This window comes from Xenopus laevis, chromosome 8L (genome assembly GCF_017654675.1).
Source record: "Xenopus laevis strain J_2021 chromosome 8L, Xenopus_laevis_v10.1, whole genome shotgun sequence".
Lineage (NCBI taxonomy): Eukaryota > Metazoa > Chordata > Amphibia > Anura > Pipidae > Xenopus > Xenopus laevis.
The window spans coordinates 16,716,466-16,743,872 of NC_054385.1; the positions used below are offsets into that span (position 1 = coordinate 16,716,466).

The following is a 27,407-nucleotide window of genomic DNA, read 5'->3' on the forward strand; positions in this document are numbered from 1 at the left end:
CCCCCTACATTTCCTGACTCATGGCAACTTACCTAGACAGTGGGCACATGTGTAGGGCAAAATAAAAATTTTATTTGCTGATTTGAAGGTTTACTAGGCATTTGTAGTGCAGATATGTGTTCCTCCATTGAAATTTGAATTTCGCGCCGTATGCAAATTAACCTTCGCTAGCGTAACTTCGCTTTATATAGCGAATCAACGCTAGCGCAACTCCGCAACCTTACGCTACCCCTGTGCGCAACTTCGGATTTTAGTGAATTTGCGGAGCCCTGGCGAAACTACGCCTGGCGAAGTGCGGCGAAGTGCGGCGAAGTTGCGCCTGGCGCAACTTCGCATCTTAGTGAATTTGCCCCCAAATGTTTAAAAAGCATTTTCTTTTTTTTCTGTAATAATAAAACAGTAGCTTGTACTGGAGCCAAACTAAGATATAATTAATCCTTATTGGAAGGAAGCAAAACCAGCCTTTAATGTTTACATTATTTTCTAATAGACTTGGGGGCACATTTACTTTGCTCGAGTGAAGGAATAGAATAAAAAAAAAATCGAATTTCGAATGTTTTTTTGTTGGCTACTTCGACCATCGACTACGACTTCGAATTGAACGATTCGAAGTAAAAATCGGTCGAATATTCGACCATTCGATAGTCGAAGTACTGTCTCTTTAAAAAAAAACGTCGACCCCCTACTTCGCCACCTAAAACCTACCGAGGTGCAATGTTAGCCTATGTGGAAGGTCCCCATAGGCTTTCCCATGTTTTTTTGGTCGTAGAAAAACCGTTCGATCGATGGATTAAAACCGTTCGACGTTCAATTTGAAGGATTTAATCGTTCGATCGAACGATTTTTCGTTTGATCGTTCGATCTAACTAATTGCTGTAAATCCTTCAACTTCGATATTCGAAGTCGAAGGATTTACATTCGGCAGTCGAATATCGAGGGTTAATTAACCCTCTGATATTCGACCATATGTAAATCTGCCCCTGAAGGTATGAATTACATTCAAATTACAGAAAGATCCATTATCTGGAAAACCCCAGGTTCCAAGCTTTCTAGATAACATGTCCTATATCTGTATAAGTGAAACTTATAATCTTTAAGTCTAAACAAATGGCCTCTACATTTGTGTTTTTCTATAAAGAAAAATATCCCCAATATATGTTGGAAGACCATATACACGCATCTCTAAAATATTTGAAAACACACTAACCTTAAATATTTACCATTTAGGCTGTCGCCACCCAATAACTACATTGCTAAATATAAGTGCCCTGTGCTCTAGGGGGAAAAAACTACACGTACTCCACAATGATGTCTTCCAGCTAACCACTAGGTGCCAGTCTTGGAAAGATCATGAAGACAAGAGAGAGCTCATAATATACACAATCAACCGACTGCATTTATTTCTACCGATAGGAATGCCTTTAGAATAGCTTAACAATTAACATGTTCTGTATTTATTGGCTTATGAATTAATCAATTTCTTCCTAATAAGCGTTCTTTTTCTCCCCTCTGTTATTAAATGGCTGTACATTCAAGAGTCATTACACTTGTCTTTTTTTTTATTATTACATAAAATAAATCTGTATGGTTCACAAAAGGGACAAAAAGGATGTTTAGGGTTAAAATGCATGATTCTAAAGAGAATAATATCGGCTGCTTAACACAACAGAAATGCGAATACATAAATGAGAACAATCACTGGCTATATTTTATCTGATGTCACTCTCTATATATCTCTTTCAGTTAATTTGTGCATCTCTTATACATCGCATAGTATTTTGCATGCATAGGAGGCATATGATTGGAAAAAAGGAACATCTGTCACATTTAGGGGGTTATTTATCAAAGTTCAAATTTATCTCAATATTTTCTGCTTCAAACTGCGATTGAATCCGCTCGGGTCTTTTACACTTATTTATTATTATATTTTCCCGATAATTTGCTTTTTGGGAAAAAAAATCTGATTTTCAAGATTTTTTTCAGATTTTTCAAGATTTTTTCGGATTTTTCACCCAAAAACTCCGGAGTATTGCGCGAAACCCAGTGCACATCACAAAATCAGTGGGACTTCTCCCACTGACTTATATGCAAGCTCAACAGATCTGAGATGCCGGATTTTCTGACTTTTCCATCCTCGGGGTTTAATAAATTCCAAACAAATTCGTGATTAAATAATTCCTTCCTAACTTCTAGATGATCCAGAGAAATATGCAAAGAAACTGTCCCTAATTTTCCTCAAAAGGGGAAAAAGATCTTCAAACATTCAATTGGACCAGTCCCTGGACTAACGGGTGCTGTTGCCATGAAGCGAATAAGTGAGGGTGGCGGGGAAAGGCCACCTCCGGGAGACAAAGGAAAGGCCGCCTCAGTGGCAATGAATATAAAAAAGGCCCCTGTTGCAGAGTCCTGCGCAGAACTAACTTCCACAACCCACAGCCAGCGCCCGGAACCACAACCCGTATATTTATTCACTTTAATCCACTACCCGGACCCGCAACCTGATCCACAACCCACCACCTGATCCACAACCCGCCAGACACCATTAAACAGGAAGTGGTGTTTCTGCAAACCGGAAGTGACATCATCAAAAGTGGGCGGGGCAGAAATAAGTTCAAAAAGGAGTAAAATATACACAATATACCGTAAGATAAGAAATTTAGATGAGACCCACTGCAGGACTCTACCCTGTTGACTAATGTTACTGCTATTGGACCAGCAGTTCGTATTTCTTCACTTGCTGAAAAGGGCATGTAAACCCTTTCTTGAAACTACGTATATATTTTGTCCATCACTACTAACATTTCTAGACTGTGGTTTGCTCTAATAGTCTTGACTTATGTGCACAGTGAATCATACATCAATGGCATTATTAACACCATGCTCCGGAAGTAATGCGATTCCAACGCAAATATTTGGAAAATTGCAAGCATCACAACTTGTGTAATTTGCGCCCACTCTGAAGCACTTCACACAAATTGAAGTGGATTAATCTTAAAGTACATCTGCAATTATGCTGGAATTCATGAAATTCTGCATTGTGGGTAAAAAAATTTAGAAATTTGTCCATAATCTGCACTTTGCACTGCATTCATCAATAAGCCTTCATTTATCAATTTGCAAGTGTTTTAATTACAGGTGTTTTCCCAACTACGGGACATTGACAGAGCCCTGTTGTCAAAGCCATGAAAAATACCCTTTTCATTTGCACATGGGGACTGCCATGGATCACAGAAACAAGAAAGCAGTTTTTCTGTATTACCTAGTGCGGGAATCCCCATACTTGCAAATGTAAAGGTATTTTTTGGCAACGTATTGTCTGCAGAACCGCCAGTTTCCCTCGGCCAACAAATCACTGCATGTCCTACTGATCTAAGACTGGAGTCTTGAAAATGGTAAGAGGTAAATATTACTGAAATATTTGCATATTGGGTACTATTGCAAAGAGAACAAAAATAAATAGGTGTATTGTTAGGGAAATTCAGTTACCGTAGACCATTGAGGTGAAAGACATAGGGGCAGATTTACGAAGTGGCTGTCGCTAGGGATGGGCGAATTTTTTCACCTTGTTTCTCCGCAAAAATGATGCCCATAGACATGTATGGCGTCGTGCATCAAAAAAACAGATGCAGCGAATTTTTGGCAAAACGAAACGGGTCAAATTCGCCCATCCCTAGCTGTCGCTAGCGACATTTCGCCAGGGACCTCGCCAATTTACTAACAGGTGTAGGCGACAATTCGCTCATTCGCACTTCACTGCCAGGCAGCTTTTCGCTCTTGTGAATGGTCGTTACTCAGCAAATTCAGTAACGAATTTTACTGAGCGTTACCTCTTTCACAATGAAGCTAGACATTCCTCAATCTTACGTCACTTACATCATATTCTATCTGCCGAAAAAGTTGAAAAAACATTGGCGACTTTTCCTCTTTTTAAGCGGGATTGCCTGCAAAAGTCCTAACTATTAAACTTTTTCGGGTTAACATTTTTCCCCAGACATTTGAGGGGCATGGAACATTCATTCTAGGGTGGGCTCCTGTGTAGGGCATTATAAGATCTCTTTTGTTTTTATTCAGGTTCCTTGGACATTTGTAATAAAAAGTGGCCACGTCAAGCATTTGCACCAACATCTCTAATAGAGGCGTCCTATTCAATTTTCTTTTTCCAACACTTTTTGATTTTCTTCATACAGTTGAAGACATAGTAATAAAGACTTATTAACTTTAAAATATGTTGAAGAATACATCGGTGAATAATACAAATATCAATAATACATTATAAAGCAAAAATTAAGGTTAAATCACATTGGAATTACTCATCCATAGAACAATATAAGATAGAATTGAATTTTTTCCTTTCCTCTGGTTCTACGTTTTGTGTATGTTGTCAACCCTGTAATTCATAACTTCATTAGTGTAAAGAGCTTTCAATTCCAGCAATGCATCATTCAGAGTCGGAATAGAATTAAGAATCCAATTCTTAAATATTACTCTACGAGCCGATGAAGGTGAACAACCCATTTAATGTAGATTTAGAAAGTGCATCTCAACCATGAAAACATGCGTGAGACACCGGAGTTTGAACCAAAATCTTTTGAACCAATATAATTACATAGAAACTTTCATACCCATATGATAAAAGTTTAAGTAGACATAAAAGGGATAAGGTATAGATCATGCGACTAACGGGTACCTCTGTACCCCTGAATAAAAAAATGGTTGGAAAACAATGGAGCAGCTACTTATATAGAGGCCCAAATAATAATATGGCCCAAATTCCCCTGTAAATGCCATAAGTGAACTCCATACATTAATAGAAGCAATTTTAGTTCGTACATGTGTGCAACCCCAGCAGGTCACCGATTAACCCTGCAGGTGCCACAGCAACCAACATATGTCTATAAAGCCGAGACCAGATGGTATCAACCAACGCTGAAGCTTAATAAAAAATAAAACAGAAATATAATTGGAATTGAATGTGCTGAGCTCCCTGTAAAACATAGTTTCCATGAAATGCACAAATACTTCTGAAAGAATAACTATAGAAATACACAATATGAAAGAGGTAAAAAAAGGGATTTACTCAAATCCAGCAATAACAAATCATTGCTAGCGATAATATACATATGGGCAATAAACTCAGCTATCAGTTCTTTTTCTTGGAGTGTACTATAACCCAATGTGAATGGAACGAATAGTAAAAAGTGTATGAGCTTAAAAAAAAAAAAAAATGCACACAAAAAAGGAAAGATAAACTCTTCACCCTCAAAATGGTTTTTAACATGACTGCACATCCCAATGATAACCAAAGATTCAGCACTTGAAAAAGTAATCAGACTCTTGACAAATATGTGTAACAAAACGTACACTGACATTTAGTTGTTGGTGTTATTTTTATTTTAAATCATAAAGCCTAAGTTGCAAAGATGCTGTTTTATCCCGTGTTAGTGATGTGCGGGCCGACCCGAGGCCTGCGGGACCCCTGGATGAAATGCGCAGGTAGCGGGCGGGTGCGGGTCGAGCTCTTCTCCTGCTCTCCCCGCCTGCGACCTAGAACTGACAGCTTCCAGTGCCGGAATTTATTTGTGATATCACTGCGAGGCGGGGCGGGGCGGGCACAGGTCTATAAATAAAGGAGAGCAGCGGGCCCGGGTGCAGGTAGGGAGCGGTCGGGTTAGGGTCGGGTCGAGAAATTCTCGACCCACACATCACTACCCTGTGTATATTTTCAAGCGCTAAAGACATTCATAGTACAGAATGGAGATCGACTAGTCAAAACTGCGGTACAGAGGCCAAAATTGGCACTAAATACTGAAAATTGAAATAGATTGTGTTTAAGGCTGCTAAAAAACTGAATCTTGAGGAAGTTCAGGACAGTTATCCCAAACACAAGGCCAAAGTAGCTCAAAAAATAAAAAAAAATAGATGTCCTGTAATGACTCAAAGACCGAATCTAACTCAAGCTTAGAATTGTGCAAAAGCAAAACATTATTAGGGGAATGTAATTAAAGTCGCAAAGTGCAAAACAATTTGCGGCGACAAGACTAAAAAGCCACATCTCCTTAAGTAATATTGTTCCTTAAACTGTTATTGCATTGCGAATTGTAATTGCGCACTCTGAAGAAGCGCTTGAAGGTGTCGTAATCTGTTGGAGCAAACATAGCGACTTTTTCAGTAAGAAGTTTTATTACATTGACGCAAACTATAAAATTCGCAAACGGTCTTCCACTGTCGGAAGTGGTCGATAAACAGTTTCCGGGTTCGCAAAAGCTATATTAAATTTGCGCAAAGCAAAAAAGGCATAACTTTTCGCATTGTGAATAGTTTTTCCGTTAGCAACTTATATTACATCCCCACTATGTTTTGAGAAATCAAGGTAAATTATAACAATAAAAACTCCATATTGTCCACATTGCATCACACATTTGAAAACAATGATCTTAATGGAGCATTCAACATAAACTGTAGAAACTGCAGTTTAGCAGGTTAAACACTTTTTTTTAAACACATCTCATTATTTAGGGTCATACAGTACGTGTACTGGCAATATCCCCATCTCACCTGACGAAAAGTGGGGGAGAAATGTGTCTATAGAGGTAGTAAAGGCTACGATAGGCAGAAAGCATTACAAAGTTAGCAAAATAGTTGCTTCAAACCTATAATCGAACTCCACTATAACAAAGGGCAGTTTTAGTTAAGAAACAGCTGGCTAGTCATAATGTAACCTGTTCACACACAATAGTGATGTACGGGTCAGGGTTTTCCTGACCCGCACCTGACCCTAACCTGCCCTGCTCCAGCTCGCACCAGTCCGGACCCGCACTTCCGGGGTCCTTTTATAGACCTGTGCCGACCCGCCCTGCCGATGACGTCACAATGACGTCACAAAAGGGGTGGGGCAAGCAGACGTGAGACTATAAGACCGTAACCCGGAATTTGGAAGCCGGCATTTGAAGCCGCGAGGAGCAGTGCAAGGTCGACCCCAACCCGCCCGACCCGCAGGTCCCGCAGGTATCGGGTCGGCCCGCACATCACTAACACACAACTAAAAATAATTTGAAAAAAAAAACGTTTCAACTTACCGGCTCAATTTTGAGTGCATTTCTGTAGCTACCAAACAAAGATGCTTGGGCCTTCAGGAAAGCCCTAGCCACTCCATCTCCGGTATTTGTGGACATTTTTCTAAGACGGTTTTTCAATGCAGAGACCTGTAATGCAAAGACCAGAAGGTGTATGATATGCCATGTGCAAAACCAACAAAATCTTGATTAAAATGATCATAGATAACAATTAGCATGAAGTCGTACAACACAAATCTACTTATAAAAACAAACAGATTCTGCTTGGCCCATAGTCTCTCCTTTGAAATGTCTATTGTTCCTCTCCAATACACCAATAATTACAACAAAGGACATGCCTCTCCATTCAAACAAAGCACATGCAAGTCCAGACAAATATTAGCTTCACACATCTGAAGATCACCTTGGTGGAGGAAACAAGAGGATAAAAGAGATGCATGGGCATAAATATTGCAAAAACAAAAGAGAACAAGGATAAAAAGAAGTGGTAAACTGAACACATCTGGCTGCAAAAGAAAAAGCATTAAAGCAATAGATGGTGAAAGTAAAATCAATCCAACTTCTCTCTCTTTACCAAAGATACCGTAGTTTCATTAGTTAACTTCACCCATATTCTTACTCATATTCTATCCTTTACTAACTAACCCCTTCTATTTCTTCATCTCTTCTTACATCACGTAATTCTTTCAGTCTTTTTTGTTATAGGAACGACACTATGCCAAATACTCCTGGCACTTTCCAAAAATTCACAAAAAACTCTTTTGTAAATTATATCCAAAAAACAATTAAAGAAAGTTTCACCTTCAATGTTAAGTCCCCACTGCCTCCCCTCTGCATAGTCTTACCCCAGAATTCTGTCCCATCTTGAAATAGTGACCGCACATGCAGAGTGAGCGCAGCAGAGCGGAGATCACTGGCGACATTCTCTTCTCTTCGGTAATCTTCGTGAAGGGAGCGATGTAATGGCGCATGTGCAGTTGGAGCAATCTTCCAGTTAGCAACAACTGCGCATGTGCCAAAAGAGACGGAAAATGCCGAAGGGGAGGAAGAAGATTACCGAAGAGAAGAAGATGACGCCCGTGAGCTCCGCTGTGCTCACTCTGCATGTGCGGTCACTATTTCAAGAGGGGACAGAATTCTGGGGTAAGACTGTGCAGAGGGGAGGCAGGGAGGGGTGGGCAGTGGGGACTTAACATCAGGTGGGCTTTAGTTTTCCTTTAATGTGCAAAAAGAGTTTGTAACAGTCAGTGTCGAACTGGGACACCAGGTACCCACCAAAAACCCTTAGACCAGGGGCCCACCCAAAAACCTTTAGACCAGGGGCCGACTCTATGTATTATTTTCTTCCTCTCCTCACTCAACCTCTATTCTCCTATTCTCTTTTCTTTACATACTATAACCTATTATTCCATCTATTTAGACTATTTATTCTCATAGAAATAGGGAATGACCATGAAATAAGCCAAATGTTTAGAAGCATGAGGGCCCACTGACAGCTGGGCCCACCGGGAGTTTTCCTGGTATCCTTATGGGCCAGTCCGACACTAGTAACACTGATCATTGCTCTACCTGAGCAATTGGTATCGGCAGATACCTTAGAATTAGATAGTTTAAAAAAGTGTTGGATTACTTTTTGGCAGTCAACACTGATTTTCAATAAATCAACAATCACCAAGAAGTTAGGTTGGATTTACTATTTAAATGCTAAATTCAAGTCAAAAGGAAAGGATGGAAGCAGGACAGAAAATGAAGGTAACAGAGGTAGTGGTAACAAGGATAAAAAGGGATGAAGGGTAGGAAAAGCTGCATAGGAAGAGGAAGGAGTGGCAGTTCAAGATGAGTTTGCAGAGAGCACTTACTGTAAATTGCTCATGCCTCGAGTACTGGACATTACATATATTGTATTAATATATGACAATAATTGTAATTTCTTTACATAAAGATAAGGTGTGAAAATATTTTACATGCCATCTTATTTTTTTTTAAATGTAATTGTTGACCAGATATTACTGCAAACTACTACTGCACCTCCTAGATAGAAACAGATATACTCTACATGTCCAAAACAATCTAGAAACCCTTCTGTACAACATTTAATTTTCAAAACAAGGATATTTACTTTTCTGTAAACGCTTTCCACTACATTTTGGAACGCTGTTAGTTGGATTTTGGATTTGGTTATGTTAGTGGAAGATCCGAAATTTCATTCATCACTCAAAAGTACCTATACACTACTCAAGATTCCAGTGGTAGTGATCTAAACAGCACTCCAGTTTACTCTTTACATTGCACGTCATGCTAGGTTTACTTGCATCTGATCTCTCATACGCTCCCTTTTTTTGTGCCAACATTGCTTTTGGAAACAATTTAGAACTAGGTAGTAAGGGGGGTATTTATCAAGGGTCGAATTTTGAGGGTTTAAAACCCTCGAATTCGACCATCGAATTGAAATCATTCGAATTCAAATATCGAATTCGAAGGATTTAGTGCTAAAATAAGCATTCGATCGATCGAACAAAAATCGTTCGAATTGACCGATTTTCAGAGATCGATCGAAGAATTTTTATTCAATGCCAAAAACTTAGAAAATGCTTGTAGAAGGTCCCCATAGGCTTATAATGCAATTCGGTAGGTTTAACTTGGCAAAGTACTGAATGCGAAGAATTTTTAAAGAGACAGTACTTAGACTATCGAATGGTCGAATAGTCAAACTTTTTTTATTCGAATCGTTCGAATCAAAGTCGAAGTCAAATTCGATGGTCTAAGTAGCCTATTCGATGGTCGAAGTATCCAAAAATATCAGGCTTATTAATTATTTTTCAACATAGACCATCAACTATTTATTAGACAGTCTGTTATTTAAACCTGGTTCTAAGGAAGGTAGGACTTTAGTAACCAAATAAGAGTTTAAATTCAAAAGTGATAGTGGTAAAAATGTTTGATGACTGAAGAACCTCAAAAGAAAATTGCTAATTGTCCTGGAGTATCATGCTCTATGGCATTCTTAATATTTAAACTGAATTATCATTAAAAAAAATTGTAAATAGTGTAATCTTGTGAAAATAAGAAACTTTCTAAACACAATAGCATATTAAAATGATGTACCATTTCTGAAATAATCAAGTCACTATTTACCATATCCCTCTCAGATTGACAATTAGTTAAGATACAGCATCTAGGCAAAGCACAAGCCAATGGTGTAAAAAGTAACTTGAATATTCTTAGTTATCTGAACTAATTCATATTTATCAAGTTTCTAATTTCCATAACATTCATTTTAATTTGATCATAGTTCGCCTATTTCCAACCGCATGGATGTCAATTCATCATGATACCCTGTCTTCTTTTTGGGGCTTCAGGCCTCCAACTTAGCTCAACCATAGTGCTACAAAATCCATATTAATGGCTGAACGTTATATTATAGGGCAGCTTCTCTTAAAAAGAAATTCCATCATGAGTCCTGATTGAGAAGGAAATAGAAGAAAATCATATAGCTTCAGTTAAAATCCAAAAATAAGATCTCAGCAAGGTCATGCCATCCAGGAGTGGTTTGTCTACTAGGATGTGACTAGCAGATTAATTGTAGGTGGATGCTATAGAACCCCTAATGTAAATGAAGAGGAAGAGGCTAAGCTCCTAATGCAAATAGAAAAGGCTGCTGATATTGTGGAAGTTTAATTACTTCGATATTTACTAGAGAAACAGTACTGTCAGATCAGCTAATGGGAACAGGTTTTTAACAATTGTATGTCACAGGTTCTTGAGGAGCCAACTGGATCTAGTGATCTCAAAGGGCCCAGAATATATAGCACATGTGCAAGTGGTTGAACCCCTGGGTAATAATAACCATAATGTGATCTCATTTAAACTCTGATGCAAAAAACAGATATACACTTAGGGGACAAAAGCCCTGAATTTCAGAAAAGCATTCAGAGCATAGATGGGGGGATTACATTTTCTACTAAAAACACAGAACAGAAATGGTTGACAATTAAAATGATATTCAATTTTTACTGTTCTCAATTTATTCCCTTAAGAAGTAAATGTAGAAGAACCACTCTATGTGGCTTAATATAGAAGTATAGATGTTGGAAAGAAGAGAAAGGCATTTTAAAACTACAAGTTTGGGGGGGACAGAAGCTGCATTTAATGAATATAAACACTATAATTAATGTTGTAAAACAGCAATCCAGAAGCCAAAGACAGAAAACGAGGAGCGCATTGCAGCAGAGACTATGACTAACCACAGAAAGTTTTTTTAAGTATATTAATAGTAAAAAGATGTTGGTTGACAGTATGGCTCCTTTAAATAATGATACCAAAATGGTGGTAACAGATATATGTACTAAATCAAATGTGCTAAATCAGTTATTTTCTTCAGTGTATATAATAGAGGAGTCAGAGTTTCATGACCCACCTCATAGCTGCACTGTTGGTTCAGCTCAATCTAGTCAGTGGCTGACTCAGGATATGATTCATAAAGCTTTACTCAAAATTATTGTGAACAAGGCACCAGGGCCAGTCGGATTGCACTTTTGGGATCAAGGAGAGCTTAGTTCAATTTTAGACCGGCCTTTATTTCTGATATCCTCAGACTTATTCTCATCTGGTATGGTACCTATGGATTGGAGGAAAGCTGATGTAATTCCTATATTTAAAAAGGGATTACAATTTCAGCCTGGCAATTATAGGCCAATACGTTTGACATCTGTGGTGGGCAAATTATTTGAAAGCTTGTTAAGGGATCACATTCAAAATTGTGTCCTGGTGAATGGCATTATGAGCATTCAGCATTGCTTTAAGAAGTATTGCTTTTTGTGATGAGGTTAGTAAAAAGCTTGACAGCAGGAGCAGTGGATGTGATCTATTTGAATTTTGCCAAAACATTTGATACAGTGCCTCACAAACGACTGCTTTCTAACCAAGGTCTGTTGGGCTTAATGAAGTCATTTGCACATGGATAGGAAACTGGCTACAGGATTGGGTACAGGGTGGTTGTTAATGGTACATTCTCTACTTAGAGTAAAGTTCTTACTGGGGTCCCTATAGGGCTCTGTATTGGGTCTACTGATGAGCAAATTATTCTCCACAAAGCAAAATGCAAAATCTCTTCTTTGAGGAAAGACTGGCCAAGTTGGGGTCATTTACTCTGGAGAAGAGGCGCATAAGGGGTGATATCTATATGTCCAATATTTTATTTACAAGTAGGTCCTTCCAGCTGAGACAACCGCAATTAGATGAAAGGAGGCTCTACCAAAATATTTGGAAAGTGGTTGTTTTTACAGTGCGAGCGCTGAAGCTGTGGACTTCTCTACCTGATTCAGTGGTACAGGCTGATACATTAGATAGCTTTAAGAAGGGGTTGGATGGTGTTTAGCAAGTGAGGGAATACAGGGTTGTGGAAGATAGCTCATAGTACAAGTTGATCCAGGGACTGATCTGATTACCATCTTGGAGTCAGGAAGGAATTTGTCTCCTCTGAGGCAAATTGGAGAGGATTCAGAACAGAGTTTCTTTTAGCCTTCCTCTAGATCAACTAGCAGTTAGGCAGGTTATATATAGACATAAAAGGTTGAAATTTATGGACGTATGTGCTTTTTCAATCTAACTTACTATGTTACTAAGTGAATAACAATGGATAAGGCTTTCTTTGAATTTGGTTTTGTATTAAATGCTGTCCACCCAACACAAAAAACATCTCATGGTGTTCTAGCTGTCTTATTACGATAATCTATCCATTAATATTAATCCGCTATGATTTACTTTCATTCTTTCCTTACGTCACACAAGCAGTTCCCAAGGTTTTAAAATATGAGCCCACAAAATCAAAGACATTGCAGAACAAAGTATTTCCCAGCAACTATTGAAAAAAATTAATTTTGTCCAGTTTAGTTGAATTGAAATAGTTCTTGCTTACTTTACAAAAATGCCCCATCCTTTAAAAAGGAAAATGTTATTTAACATCAGAAATGCTTACTACACTTATACTATATGAGGTCATATGGATGGATCAAACAGATATGTAGTAAGAGGCTTTTTTCATCGCTGTGTAAATACCACTGAAGGTTATTTTAATTAAGCAAGAGCACATTTTGAACCTTAAGCATGCCCACGGAGATTCACACCATTATGATAAAGCAGGAATTTTTTTTTTCAGTAAATACTATATCCAGTCATAATTAACCTAGGGTGTTAGGGCAATATGGATCCGTTTCCATGCAAATGGTCTTTGCATCATTTGAAAAACTGCATAAAAGAGAATGTGGAATCCATAACTTATAAATCAATGCACCATTACCATAGAAGACAGTCTATTGTATCAACAGTGGCATTTAAACTTCATTCATAAAGCAAGACAAAATCCATCTGAATTGAATATCTGCATGTGTGCTCTATAGAGAAAAATCCATATTGTGTGGCTCCATAAGCTGTTGCTGAGCAACTTTCAGCATTCATTAACAGACAGCAAGTACTGAAAGCTAATGAACGTCTTACCCAACAATGGAGGAAGAGCCACAGACTGTAAACTAGTGTTTTGCAGAATATCTTCCAATGCAGGTTGGGTTTGACTGTTGCCACTTGTAAATTACAGTACGGGAATCTTACCAAAATTAAGGTACCAAGAGTACAAGTACAGTATTATATCAAAATGAGGGTTAAATGTTTTCTGCAGTGTTTAGTAAATGCAAAAGTGCTGGCGTGAATCTACTCAATACGTGGCAATGTTCTTGGATTGGAACAGCTAAAAATAAGCTATTGTTTACTAATGAAACCCATCATTGTTATGCCATACAAGTGTAGGTGAAAACCAACCACATTTCTAGGGCCATTAATGACATTTCCATTTTTGAAGTACATCACCCAAGATGCTTTTAGCTTCTTAAGAACCAGTCCACTTGGGTATCATTACACACTTTACCTTTGACGACCTTTCTCTTTCATTGCCGAGGTGTATAATTACGTTGAATTGACAGTCACACTCTTCAGGTGACTACATCAGTCAATGATCTTATTAGCATTTACACAAAAGGGTGAATGATCACTCATTGAAACTGATCAAATATCAACTGGACACCTTCTCCCACACGCAGATTTAAAGTAGAACTAAAGCTTAACTAAAGAAGTAGACTAGAAATGTAGTATGTTATGTTTTGGGCTTCTGTACCAGCCCAAGGCAACCACAGCCCTTTAGCAGTAAAGATCTGTGTCTCCAAAGATGCCCCAGTAGTTCCCCATCTTCTTTTCTGCTGATTCACTGCACATGCTCTGTGCTGCTGTCACTTACTGAGCTTAGGGACCCACTCACAATATACAGTACACATAGAATAGAAATGTCACAATATAAGGCTGATTAGTAATTAATACAGACAAGTTCAGCTAGCATCAGAATTTAATAATCAGCCCTTTTATCATCATCTTATATTACAGGCCAACCTCATTCTTTGCTTGATAATTTATGATGACCCCTAAGTAGTGATGGGCGAATTTATTCACCAGATGAGAATTCGCTGCGAATTTCCACGTTTCGCCGACGAATAAATTTGCGAAATTGCCATCAAAAAATATTTGATGCCGGCAACAATTCTGCTGATGGTGACAATTCTGCCACCGGCGACAATTCTAGGCGCCCATTGAGTTTAATGGGCATCAGAATTGCGCCGGCGTCGGAATTGTCACCAGCGTTTCCCAAATTTTTCTCAGTTTTGCAAATTTCGATCGAAATTCGCAATTTTTCTAGCGAAGCGAAAAGAGACAAATTCGCCCATCACTACCCCTAAGCTTAGCTTCTCAACAGCTGCTCAGAGCCCACTGAGCATGTGAGTGTCACAGACACTTTCCAAGATGGTGACCCCCTGTGACAAGTTTGAAGTCCTGGATCATTGCTGCTATTGACAAGCTGAAACTTTAGGCTGGTTCAATAAGTTCAGTATATAAAATATGGCATTTTTAGCCATATTAATTTTTAGGGTTTAGTTCTCCACTAATACAATAGATGCGAAACCTGCACTTGCTCTAATTTTGACAATTAGTAAATACTTGGCTTTTTTCATTCAGTGCTGGAAACATAAACAGGATTGCGGTCTATGTACACAAGATGAAGCAGATAATAACCATATGTGTACAAAGTGGAAACAGAAAGTGTTCCTGTATATATACACAATATGCCCAAAATTGATGCTTTATAATGTGTTACCTGAAGTAAGGGGATGTCTATTATAGACTAATACAAAACCAAAACAAAATCACTTTTTTATAGAATCTGAAGTGTAAGCTTAGTTACAGTCTAAAAACCTGCCCGGAATGGGTTGAAGCTACAGCTCCTGGTGAGGATTGTATTGTCTAAGGTGTCAAATTGTATTTTTTTAGAAAGTCAACCATCTGTTTTACGATGCTGCTACTCAGAAACCTGAGAGAGGGAAACTAAAGATTAAAACATCAAAAAGATTAATTTTAAAAAATGGTAAAAAATAGAAAGCAAAATTATTTGTCATGTACTATTTGAAAATGATTTGTTTTAAGCCAGTGAATTGCTTCCTCTGTTTCAAGATGAAGGAGGTCCCCTGCCTGTATAGCCCAGGGTCAGACTGTGGTTCTGCTGCCCCAGGGCCCCCCTTTGCCCCCTCCCGTATTGTGCTGGCGCATGTGTGTGTGAATGCACGAATGCACGCAATGTTTTTCTGGCATTAAGAAGCCTTAATATATGGGTGTCCCGCCGGCCCAGTCCGACCCTGGTAGAGCCTACAGTCAAAGTATGAGTTAAGCAATCATCAGGAATGGAGCTCCTTCAGGAAACTTGCAATGGGAACAAACGTCCCTCTAGAAAGTCCCTGTCATACTTCATGCTACAGAAAAGGAGAATCCAAAATTGAACTCTGCCTACATAACGCAAAACGAATTCAATCCGTGCATTGTTCTAGTTGGCACAGATTTATTAAGGGTCGAATAGTAAATTCAAATTTTTGAATTTGAATTTTCTAATTTTTTTTATGTCAAAATTCACACATTCGAATTTTAAATTCGGAAGTGAGATTTATCATACCTCGACCATGCAAACAGTTCTAATCTGAATATTTGCCAACTAAAACTTGCCAAATTCAAGTCCATTGATCCAATATGTCGATAGCCTTCCTGACATTGAAGTTTTTTTCAGACCAAAATTCAATTCGAGTTTCGTTTGTCTTGGATCCAAAAACGAAACTAATTTTCAGATTGTTCCCATTCGACGTTCACATTTTTTCATAAATAACCGCCCATTCGAGTTGTGAGTACATTCGAATTTGAGTAAAAAAAAATTCACATCAATGCGAAATTTCATAAATCTGCCCATTAATGTCGATGATATGGAGAAAAAAAAGAAAATTGCATCTGCTTGTGTCTAAATAATTGTCTATCAACTATATATTTCCAACGTTGCTTCTGATGTTAAAGTTTCATTAACCTGTTGGAAAAATGATGTTTCAGCAAATTTGCTGCAAGTGCAATTAGTAAAACTAATTATTATTCAACAGCGCCAGGAGTATTTAATTAACACTTCTAGATCCATCTTCACTACAGGCTGTTCGAGAGACAACAAGATACAAGTAAAAAAAAAAAAATACATAAGTCAGCGAAAAGCAGAAATCTTAAATTTAAAAAATGTATACCATAATACTTTGTACTGTATGTATGGAGAACATTGCTTCTCTATATATACACATTTGTTGATACTTTATTGAGGGAGCTATAGGTGCATGGTGCTATCTAATTATTTATGCCTGAAACCAAGATGCAAAGATAAAAATGAAAATAATATAGCAATTATAAAATAACTTTTGAAAGGCGAACTAAAGGTATAATCACTGGGGGGTACTAAAATATTAACCAACCCCTAGTGATTATAATTGCTTATTTGCCGAAAACTTCACCAGTCTGGGGTATTTCTGTACAAGATTATTAGCAGCAATCTTCTGTCTTCTGTTCTTTGGGCCCAGGCAGTTTCGCAAGGGATTTGAGTTCTTTTCCTGCTAAAAACTCCAGTTTTCAGGTTTTTCACCACGAATGCACTGATTTGAGTTTTTTACATTTGAGTTTTTTTCATAAATTAGAAAACGTTCGAGTTGTGAGTTTATTCAATGTATAAAAAAAACCTCACAAACTCAACCTTTGATAATTGAGCACCATAAACTTGAACTACGCCATGTCTAAACTGTCTAAACAGCCCAGCCAGCCAGCCACCTCTTTTTCCACGTCACGTGCGCATGTGCAGTAAAGCCGTCCCCGGCGCGCATGTGCAGTAAAGCTGCTCCCGTGTGCATGTACAGTAAGTCCACTACCGTGCAAATGTGCAATAACGCCATGAATGCATACACCATAATGCCACTCAAGCGTGCATGCGCGGGCGCACAGGGCAACCATCAGGGGGGGACAGGGGGGAGAGTTGTAGGGGGGCCGAGGGTAAGGGGGGCCCTGCCACGCTGCACTTTCTTGATTACCTGGGCCCCCCTGCTTTCTGAGAGCTGCTGACTTCGGGAAGGCAGGGCGGGAGCACAAGGGGAGGTATCTTCTGTCCATTCCTTTCCCTTATTGGTCACTGAGTTTAAGTCCCGGCTGAGCTGCTCAGGGATTGGATAGCTGAGGTTTGAACTTCTCCTCCAGCTCATCCAATCACCATGCAGTTTTACCGGGATTGAAATTCTGTGACCAATAAGGGAAGAAAATGCTGTCACTGGAAGAAGATGCAGCCACCTGTGCTCCCCTCCTCCCTTCTGTAGTTGGCAGCTCACTGACAGCAGGTGGACCACGCCAATGAAGTAAGTGTAACATGGCACCAATTTTTTTTTTTTACATGGACGTTTAAGGGGGGCCCAGACCACCAATTTTCTTACAAGTGGGGGGGGGCCCTGGCCACCAATTGTTTTCTCCCCATGTGGGGTCCTAGTCACCAATATTTTTTAATGGGGGGCCCTGACCACAAATGTTTTTTTAATGGGGGGGGCCTGACCACCAATATTCTTTTATTTTTTTATTAACATGTGGGAACCATAGCCACCAATGTTTTTATTTTTTAGTGTGTGGTGGGGGTGGACCTGTGGGATGGGGAGGGCGGACCTGTAGGTGGGGCTTGTGGTGGGCGCAGCCCATGGGGCCCAGGAAATTTTTCCGTATGGGGCCCTGCGATTTCTGATGGCGGCCCTGCGGGCGTATACCAGAGTTCCAGATGGGTTTGGTCTAGGGGTAGGCAGAAAAGGTAGCTGCAAGCCAATTTGGAGAAAACGCACACCTCACAAACCTGAGCAGAGCTCCCTGGTGCTCGGTGGTAGGGGAACCGGCAACCACCCAGCCAAGGTACGTGGAAAGATCACCGGCACACAGGAGTTTGTTCAGTAGGGCAAGCCCTTGCAATTTAATAATGCAGTGCAACGTTTCGGGGCACGCATGCTTGACAAAGGGGCGTGCCCCGAAACGTTGCACTGCATTATTAAAATTGCAAGGGCTTGCCCTGCTGAACAAACTCCTGTGTGCCGGTGATCTTTCTACGTAGAAAAGGTAGATGCCCAGCACCCCCCAATCATTCCGCCCTAGGCTGCTGCCTACCCCTAGTTCCGGCCCTGACCAAAGAAGCACATAATCATTACCATCATTTATTTCTATAGTGTCAGCAAGATACACAATGCTTTACAATCATTTATAAAAAAAAAAAACAAAAAAAAAAAACGGGTCTTGAAAAAGTAACAAATAAGGGTTACAGGAATAAAAATAGGACCAGAGGGCCCTGCTCACAAGAGCTTACATACCGGTAGGTCAGATAAGGGGAAGGTGGGGATGAAATGTGAGAGAAAACAGTGAAAAAACAGTAGATGGAGAGGAGCAAAACAGTGGGAGGATTAGAACACATGGTTCTATGAAATGAAAATGCTGGGAGTAAAAGTGGAAGAGTAAGGCAGATGTATGGGAGGGTCACCGGTGAACAGATGGATTGCAGGGTGAAAATAAAGTAGCTAAGTGAGCCTGGATGTAGACAATGAACATAAGTCTGGAATAGATGGGTGAATGGAAGTAGAAAACACAGATAAATTAGGATTTGTAGAAAATCACAGAAAGTACAATGCATGAGAAAATAGAATCAACATCATCGGAAAAACAGCAAAGAGGGACAGAGATCACAGTCAAATACATTTGCAAGGTTTATCTTATTAGTCAGTACTGCATAAATAAGTGCAATAAAGTTAAATGTAATATAATAGTACATTTCTAATCCCATGCTATTACCATGCTTGGCCCTAATCCAATTTTAGACATATTTAATGTACAGTTTGAAACCAGTAGATGTTACTGCGAAAATCACACAAAACAGCAAACGAGTCTTTCAAAGGTTTAAACTCGCAAGAATAATTCGTAAAGCTGATTCAGGGCAGCACAACATAAAACCACAAACTTGGCTTAACAAAGAAAAACAAGGGTGTTATGAATGCCTTAATGTCTTGCAACATGATTCATTCCAGTCAGTCACACCTTGTGGTCGCGGCCTTATGTAAAACATGGGAAAATATTTCATGACAGAATGGGCAATCACTGGGTCTGTTATTTGAGGTGCTAGCCAAGATGGATCGTTTGACAAGCGCTCTGTACAAAGCTTTAACATAAGACTAACAACATTTCTTTTTATAGTGTTCAGACATCCATGGTGGTGACTGGTCCAATGCCACTTGCCTCCCACCACCAACACCCTATGTGTGTATACATGTTAAAGAAGCTGCTCCACTTGAAATTAACTTCTATATCGTTAGTAAGTATGATGTCTAGTGATGGGCGAATTTATTCGGCAGGTGCAAATTCCCACGATTTGCCGCCGGCGAATAAATTCTCAAAACCACCGTGAAAATTCGCCAGCGAAAATTTGCAGACATCAAAAAAAGGCGAAATTTTGCCAAAATAGGATGCCGGTGTCAAAAAAATTTTTCGGCAAAGCAAAATGCCCCAAATTCGCCCATCACTAATTATGTCCTTCAAATGACACCGGATTTCAATATTTTGAAACATTATAGAAATGGTCTCCATTTTTAAAAAAAATGTGGCTGGTTCTTTAATCAGTTTTCGATTCCACCTTTCTCCAGCCTCCGTTTCGCAAATTTTTCGCCGTTTTGTGAATTTTTCGCAGTTTTGCGAATTTCGTGGGAAATTGGCAAATTTTTCGGCAAAGCGAAATGCCCCAAATTCGCCCATCACTAATGATGTCCTTCAAATGACACCGGATTTCAATATTTTGAAACATTATAGAAATGGTCTCCATTTTTTAAAAAAATTTGTCTGGTTCTTTAATCAGTTTTCAATTTCTCCTTTCTCCAGCCTCCGTTCGTGAATTTTTCGCCGTTTGGTGAATTTTTCGCAGTTTTGCGAATTTTGCGGGAAATTCGCGAATTTTTCGGCAAAGCGAAATGCCCCAAATTCGCCCATCACTAATGATGTCCTTCAAATGACACCGGATTTCAATATTTTGAAACATTATAGAAATGGTCTCCATTTTTTCTTTAATCAGTTTTCAATTTTTCCTTTCTCCAGCCTCTGTTTCACAAATTTTTTCCCGTTTTGTGAATTTTTCGCAGTTTTGCGAATTTCGCGGGAAATTCACAAATTTTTCATCGAAACGCCCCAAATTCGCCCATCACTAATGATGTCCTTCAAATGACACCGGATTTCAATATTTTGAAACATTATAGAAATGGTTAACATTTTAAAAAAAAATTTTGGCTGGTTCTTTAATCAGTTTTCAATTTTTCCTTTCTCCAGCCTCCGTTTCGCGAATTTTTCGCCGTTTCGTGAATTTTTCGCCGTTTTGTGAATTTCGCGGGAAATTCGTGAACTTTTCAGCAAAGCGAAATGCCCCAAATTCGCCCATCACTAATGATGTCCTTCAAATGACACGGGATTTCAATATTTTGAAACATTATAGAAATGGTCTCCATTTTTTAAAAAAAATTTGCCTGATTCTTTAATCAGTTTTCAGTTCTTCCTTTCTCCATCCTCCAGTTTCAAATACTATCTAGCTGCCATTGCCAGTGAGTGTTCACAGTTCAGGCTCCATCACCTGAAACAAACATCTATACTCCCTTAAATCTGGGGACAGGATTACTCTCAGATTCCAAATTGTAAAATAAAAAGCCCTTTAAACAGTTCTCAGCCTTCTCAGTCAGACTTTGACGCACTAGCAAGTTACCTGCCTGTGGATGGGGCCAAAAGGACAGTTTAGTGCCTTAACATAAATCAGATACCTATTGGTTGAAAATCCCATCTAGAAAGTATCCACATAAACACATTATGAGCCCATAATTAGCTCTGGGTTCAATGGTTGCCAATGAGCAAATCTTTCTTTGAATGGTCAGCTTAATTACACCATAACTGCAAGCTGATTTTAAATATTGATACTACATACAGCTTTTCCCTGTAATCCATTGATAGCATTACCACACAAATATTTTACTATATATTTAGGGGCAGATTTATCATCGGTCGAAGTGAATTCGAGGGAATGTACGAAGTCAAAAAATTCGAAATTCAAAGTAATTTTTTGGATACTTCGACCATTGAATAGGATACTACAGGGCAGATTTACTAAGCTCTAGTGAATAATTTGAATAAAAAAAATATTCTAATTTCGAAGTAATTTTTTGGGTACCTTGACCATCGAATTGATCAAATTTGATCAAATTAGATCGAATCAAATGATTCCAACATTTCAAAGTAAAAATCATTCGAGTATTAGACCATTCGATAATCGAAGTACTGTCTCTTTAAAAAAAACTTTGACTTCATACTTCGTCACTTTAAACCTACTGAAGTCCAATGTTAGCCTATGGGGACCTTTCCCAGCACTTTTCTAAGCTTTTTTCGGTCAAATAAAAATCCTTTGATCGATCGCTTAAAATCGTTCGAACGATTTTTACAGCTTTTGTGCTAAAATCCTTCGAATTTGATATTCGAAGGATTTTACTTCGAGGGTCGAATTCAAGGGTTTATTAACCCTCGAAATTCGACCTTTGATAAATCTGCCCCTATGAATTCGAATTCAATTAGAAGTAAAAATAGTTTATAGAATATTTGACAATTCAATAATCGAAGTACTGTCTCTTTAAAAAAACCTCGACTTCAGTACTTCGCTTAAACTTACCGAAGTGCTATGTTAGCCTATGGGACCTTCTACAGCATTTTTCTAAATTTTTGGAAGTCGAAGTAAAAACGTTCGATCCTGCGATAAAATCGTTCGATTCGAAGGATTTAATCGTTCGATCGAACGATTTTACTTCGACCGCAGAATACCCAAATTCGATGAAAAAACTTTTTTCATTATTTTAATACGATGGCCGAATTTCGAAGTATTTTTTACTTCGAAAATTCGACCCTTGATAAATCTGCCCCTTAATGATTGAGAGAGGATCCCATATTCATTCAATATATTCCCCATTAAAATCCAGCTATTGACAAACAGATGGGGAAGAGGCAAAGAGCTACAACACACACTTATATTCCTTCACCGCTCAATATCTTTTATTTTCCTATTATAGACTATCTTATATTCCCCCCCCCCCCCCCCAAGATCTCACCTTTTCCTAAGGCGTTGATTGCTCACCTTGCCATTAAAAGAATTTCCCCTCTTCGCAGGGACAGAATACTAGTTTCAATTATTATGAACATGATCCAGACATTAAGAAGGCTAGCCTACCAATCTAGCAGTATTTTCCCGGCTAATATTAATAAATGGATGTTTGAATCAAAAAAAAGTGATAAAACACCTTTTTGAAAAAAAAAAAAAACATCCAGCGACTAATTAAGAAACTACCCAAACTGTTATGTAACGGCATAAAATCCACTGATAAGCAGCCTAACGCATGTATTGTGGCTAGAAAGGCTTACAAAAACATAAACCTGGTTATCAGCACATCAGAAAATAAAAGGATATAAATATCCGCTAAAGAGGACAGCTCGTTACACAGGCGTACTGCTGAAATAAATACATTTCTTTTATGTCTATGGCTGTTAAGTCACTGGGTGTACAGAAGATAATTTTTAACCAAACAGCTAATATACATAAAGCATATCCCAGAGAGTGTAGTTTTAAGGAAATTCTGGCAGTTTGGGATTAAAAGGTCAGATTTAAACTATCACCATATTTCAAAACGCAATCTGTGCATTGCAGCATAATGAAACGGTTCACTAAAGGTGCGAGTGAAAATACTTTTAATTAGGTCCAAAGCTTTTCAGTTGTCAGCATGAATAAACCAAGAAACATTTTCTTGCAAACACCACAAAATAAAAAAAAGGAAAGAGGCAACCTTTAAAATAAACGGGATTTACAAATCAGAAACATGAGAAGTAGCTTTCATTTTTCATAGCTGATGTTCTCTACAAAATATACTTATCAGCAAATCTAGCCGCTCTGTTCACACACATACAGGCGAGCAAAGGGGGTAAAAAATGCCTTTATCTTGTTGTGATTCTGCCGAGGGGAATAAAAATGAAGGAGCTAAATCATAAAAAAAGGTGCCTGCTTGCTTAGATTTAAAATTCCTAACAGGATAAATCATTTTGGGGGGGGGGGAGACAGAAAAACGCTCACGCCTCTTGACTTAATATAATTTATAGTGTTGGGCGAATAAATTTGCCAGGCACAAATTCGCAGCGAATTCCCGTGTTTCGCTGCCGGCAAATAAATTTGCGAATCTCTTGCGAAAATTCACCAGTGAAAATTCGTCTGCGTCAATTTGCGATTTTTCAGTGAAAACGTTCAAAATTCTTGCTTTTTTCGAGAAAATGATTGGATTGCTCGATTTTGCGTGGAAACGTCCGAATTTCACAAATTTTTTTGTGAAAATGTCCGAATTTCACAAATTTTTTGTGGTTTCCACTTTCACGATTTTTCGCCGTTTCGTGAATTTTGCAGGAAATTCACAAATTCCGATTTTTCCGTGAAAACGTTCGAAATTCTTCCTTTTTTCGAGAAAAGGTTTGGATTGCTAGATTTTGCGTGAAAACGTCTGAATTTCACTAGTTTTTCGTGAAAACATCCGAATTTCACTAAGTTTTTGTGAACTTTCCACTTTCAAGATTTTTCGCCGTTTCGTGAATTTTGCAGGAAATTCACGAATTCCGATTTTTCCGTGAAAACGTTCAAAATTCTTCCTTTTTTCGAGAAAAGGTTTGGATTGCTCGATTTTGCGTGAAAACGTCCGAATTTCACTCGTTTTTCGTGAAAACATCCGAATTTCACTAAGTTTTTGTGAACTTTCCACTTTCACGATTTTTCGCCGTTTCGTGAATTTTGCAGGAAATTCACGAATTTTTCTCGAAACGGGAGAGATTGCCCATCAGTAATAATCTACCCACTTCTTGGCAGAGGGAACTATTAAATTCCCCTAGGGATAAAAAGTTTAACCTTTCTGGAACAGAGGTCAGCAAAGGGTTTAGGGAAGGAAAGAGCAATGGCTGTCATGTTCAACTGTGCGATTTATTAGCTCATTTTTTAACACAGAATTCCTGAAATGCTCAAACACGTTATAACGGACAAAGCGCCCTTTCTGTAAATAAGATAAATGGGCGGTTCACTTAGAAATTAACTTTAAAGCAGAAGGAAAGGAGAAATCACTGGAAGATTAATTAAGCGGTATATTAAAGAATCTTATCAAACTGGAATATATATTTGAGTAAATATTTACATCTCTTGCCTTGAACCACCATTTCGAGATGGTCCTCAGAGATCACCTGACCTGAAACACTACGGGGTATATTTATCAAAGAGTGAAGTTAATAGTGAAGTTCCGCCACTAGAGTGAAATTCCGCCACATTCATTTCTATTGGATTTTTATAGGCGGAACTTCACTCTTTGATAAATTTACCCCTACGACTCTAAGGGGCAGATTTATCAAAGGTGGAATTTGAAATTCGACCATCGAATGCCTATACTTCGACTTCGAATATCCAAGTTTTTTTTTTACCGAATTTGACCGCTTTGCGGTCGAAGTAAAATCGTTCGTATCGAACGATTTCAGCGGTCGAACGAACGATTTTAATTTGACTTCATAAAAAATGCATTAGAAGGTCCCCATAGGCTAACATAGCACTTCGCAAGGTTTAATCTGGCGAACTATCGAAGTCAAAGTTTTTTTAAAGAGACAGTATTTCGATTATCGAATGGTCGAATATTCAAATGATTTTTACTTAGAATCGAAGTCGAAGTAAATTCGAAGTCGTAGTATCCTATTCGATGGTTGAAGTATCCAAAAAATTAATTTGAATTTCGAATTTTTTTACTTTCGAAAATTCCCTCGAATTCACTTCGACCCTTGATAAATCTGCCCCTAACTGTAACAGGAAGAAGTGTGGAAGAAAAAGACAGAACTCTGTCTGTTAATTGGCTCATGTGACCTTAAGCTAGTCATAGATGTAAAGATTTTTAAAAGATCCAATCGTTATTGTGAGACCACGATTATCTCAAAATGATCGTTTAAATGTACGATGTGACCATCAACTAAAAAGACCATTTCAGGCGATATTGCCAGCAAAACTGAAGGGGAGCTGCCTGCTTGGCCCTGCAAACATAGATACATTGCACTGGGACTGATAATTTTTTTTTAACCTGGCCGATCAATTTTCTGACAGATGTCGGGCGAAAAATCGTATAATGTACAATCGTTTGAATCCCACTAACCGCAGGATAATTTGACGGATTGGTCGGACTGCACTGAAATCGGTCGTTCACCAAAGAAGAATCGTTGCGTATGGCTTGTTTGGTATGTTTGTGTGCACCGTGAATCATACAATCCCAGAAGGCGGCCCTTATTTTTTAAAATTCTATTCATGAATACCCAATGGCACATACTACTAAAAAAGTTTATTATTATGAAAATTATTCATATATATATATATATATATGTATTTGCGGCGCTGTATGCCGGTGACCTAATAGGGATACATTTTGCATGTAAATTGCTTTTCTGCTTGTTTTTTTTTTCAAAAAAGTTTACTATAACAGAAATGCATGTTGGGAAAAGAAAACTACAGACTGAAAAATGCATGCGTGTGGGGTTTCATTGGTGTATTTACACTCGACCACGCGTTTTTAAAAAACGCAACATAAAAAAGCCACGTGCGACCTCCCACTTAGTCAAATTCTAAGGCAATTTGAAACTGGTGTTAAAGTTTTATCTTGTTGCTACTCAGGTAGCGATTTCAATGGCATGCTAAATAATAAACATGAGTGGGTCTGAATAGGATATAATAATTGTTAATAATTATTACCAATATGTAGAGATCAAATGGATCAGCCTCCCACAGTGAGATATTGGGTGAAGCTGGTCAATGATAGACTTCCAGTGATAGAATTAACGTACTTTGCTAGATAATGTCCTCAGAGGTTTCAAAAAGTTTGGGGTCCCTGGCTAGGGTTGCCACCTTTTCTGGAAAAAAATACCGGCCTTCCTATATATTTATCTTTTTTCCCTATTAATAACATTGGGATCAGCCATCATTTTTACCGGCCAGGTGGCAACCCTAGTTATAAGCTGTTCCTGTCTTGACGTGCTGCTCTCCTGTGAGGCCAACCATATTTTGACCCAGCAATGCCTATATTGTTTTGTATGTGTTGTTTTTCAAATGCATACTGTAAATCAAAACCTTTAAAAAGATTATTAAAAAATATAAATGTAGCCTCTAAAAAACTGTTTTCAGATTGCAGATAAGACAAGCTGCCTTTTACAGAGTTCTATAATGCTGTGGAATTTATACACCTCGGTTACATGATTATGATGAAAATGCAGATATGGGATGAATTATCCTGTTATTATGAAAGCTTTGAAACATTTCGATAGTACAGGTATAGGATCCGTTATCCGGAAACCCACTAACCCCAGAAAGGATGTCTCCCATAGACTCCATTATAATCAAATAATCCAAATTTTTAAAAATGATTTCCTTTATCTCTATAATAATAAAACAGTACATTGTACTTGATCCAAACTAAGATATAATTAATGCTTATTGGAAGCAAAACCAGCCTATTGGGTTTTATTTAATGTTTACATGATTTTCTAGTAGTCTAAAGCTGGACATAGATGTTGAGATTTTTAAAAGAAAAAAACGAAAAAAACTCTGGCACTCAAGGCAAGTGAAATGCAGGGTTCCCCCTTGCTTTTATTTCTTGTGCAGACGTGCGACGTTTCGGGGTTACCCCCTTTGTCAAGAGATTTTTAAAAGCTCAGATCCTGATCGTGAGACCACGATCTTCTCAGAACGATCGTACGAATTTACCATCAACTAAAAAGACCAATTTTGCAGGAAAACAAAGGGGAGCTTTGCCCTGCAAA

General features: G+C 38.4%; 1 protein-coding gene across 4 annotated transcripts in view; it reads right to left on the reverse strand.

The window, feature by feature from the left end:
• Positions 1-27,407, reverse strand: part of dennd1a.L (DENN domain containing 1A L homeolog) — a 442,273-nt gene that overhangs the window by 134,614 nt on the left and 280,252 nt on the right. For all 4 annotated transcript variants that reach the window (XM_041572481.1, XM_041572482.1, XM_041572483.1 and 1 more), the window contains exon 13: positions 7,077-7,202. In XM_041572481.1, the coding sequence (XP_041428415.1) occupies positions 7,077-7,202 (126 nt within the window). The remainder of the gene's footprint in view (positions 1-7,076; positions 7,203-27,407) is intronic.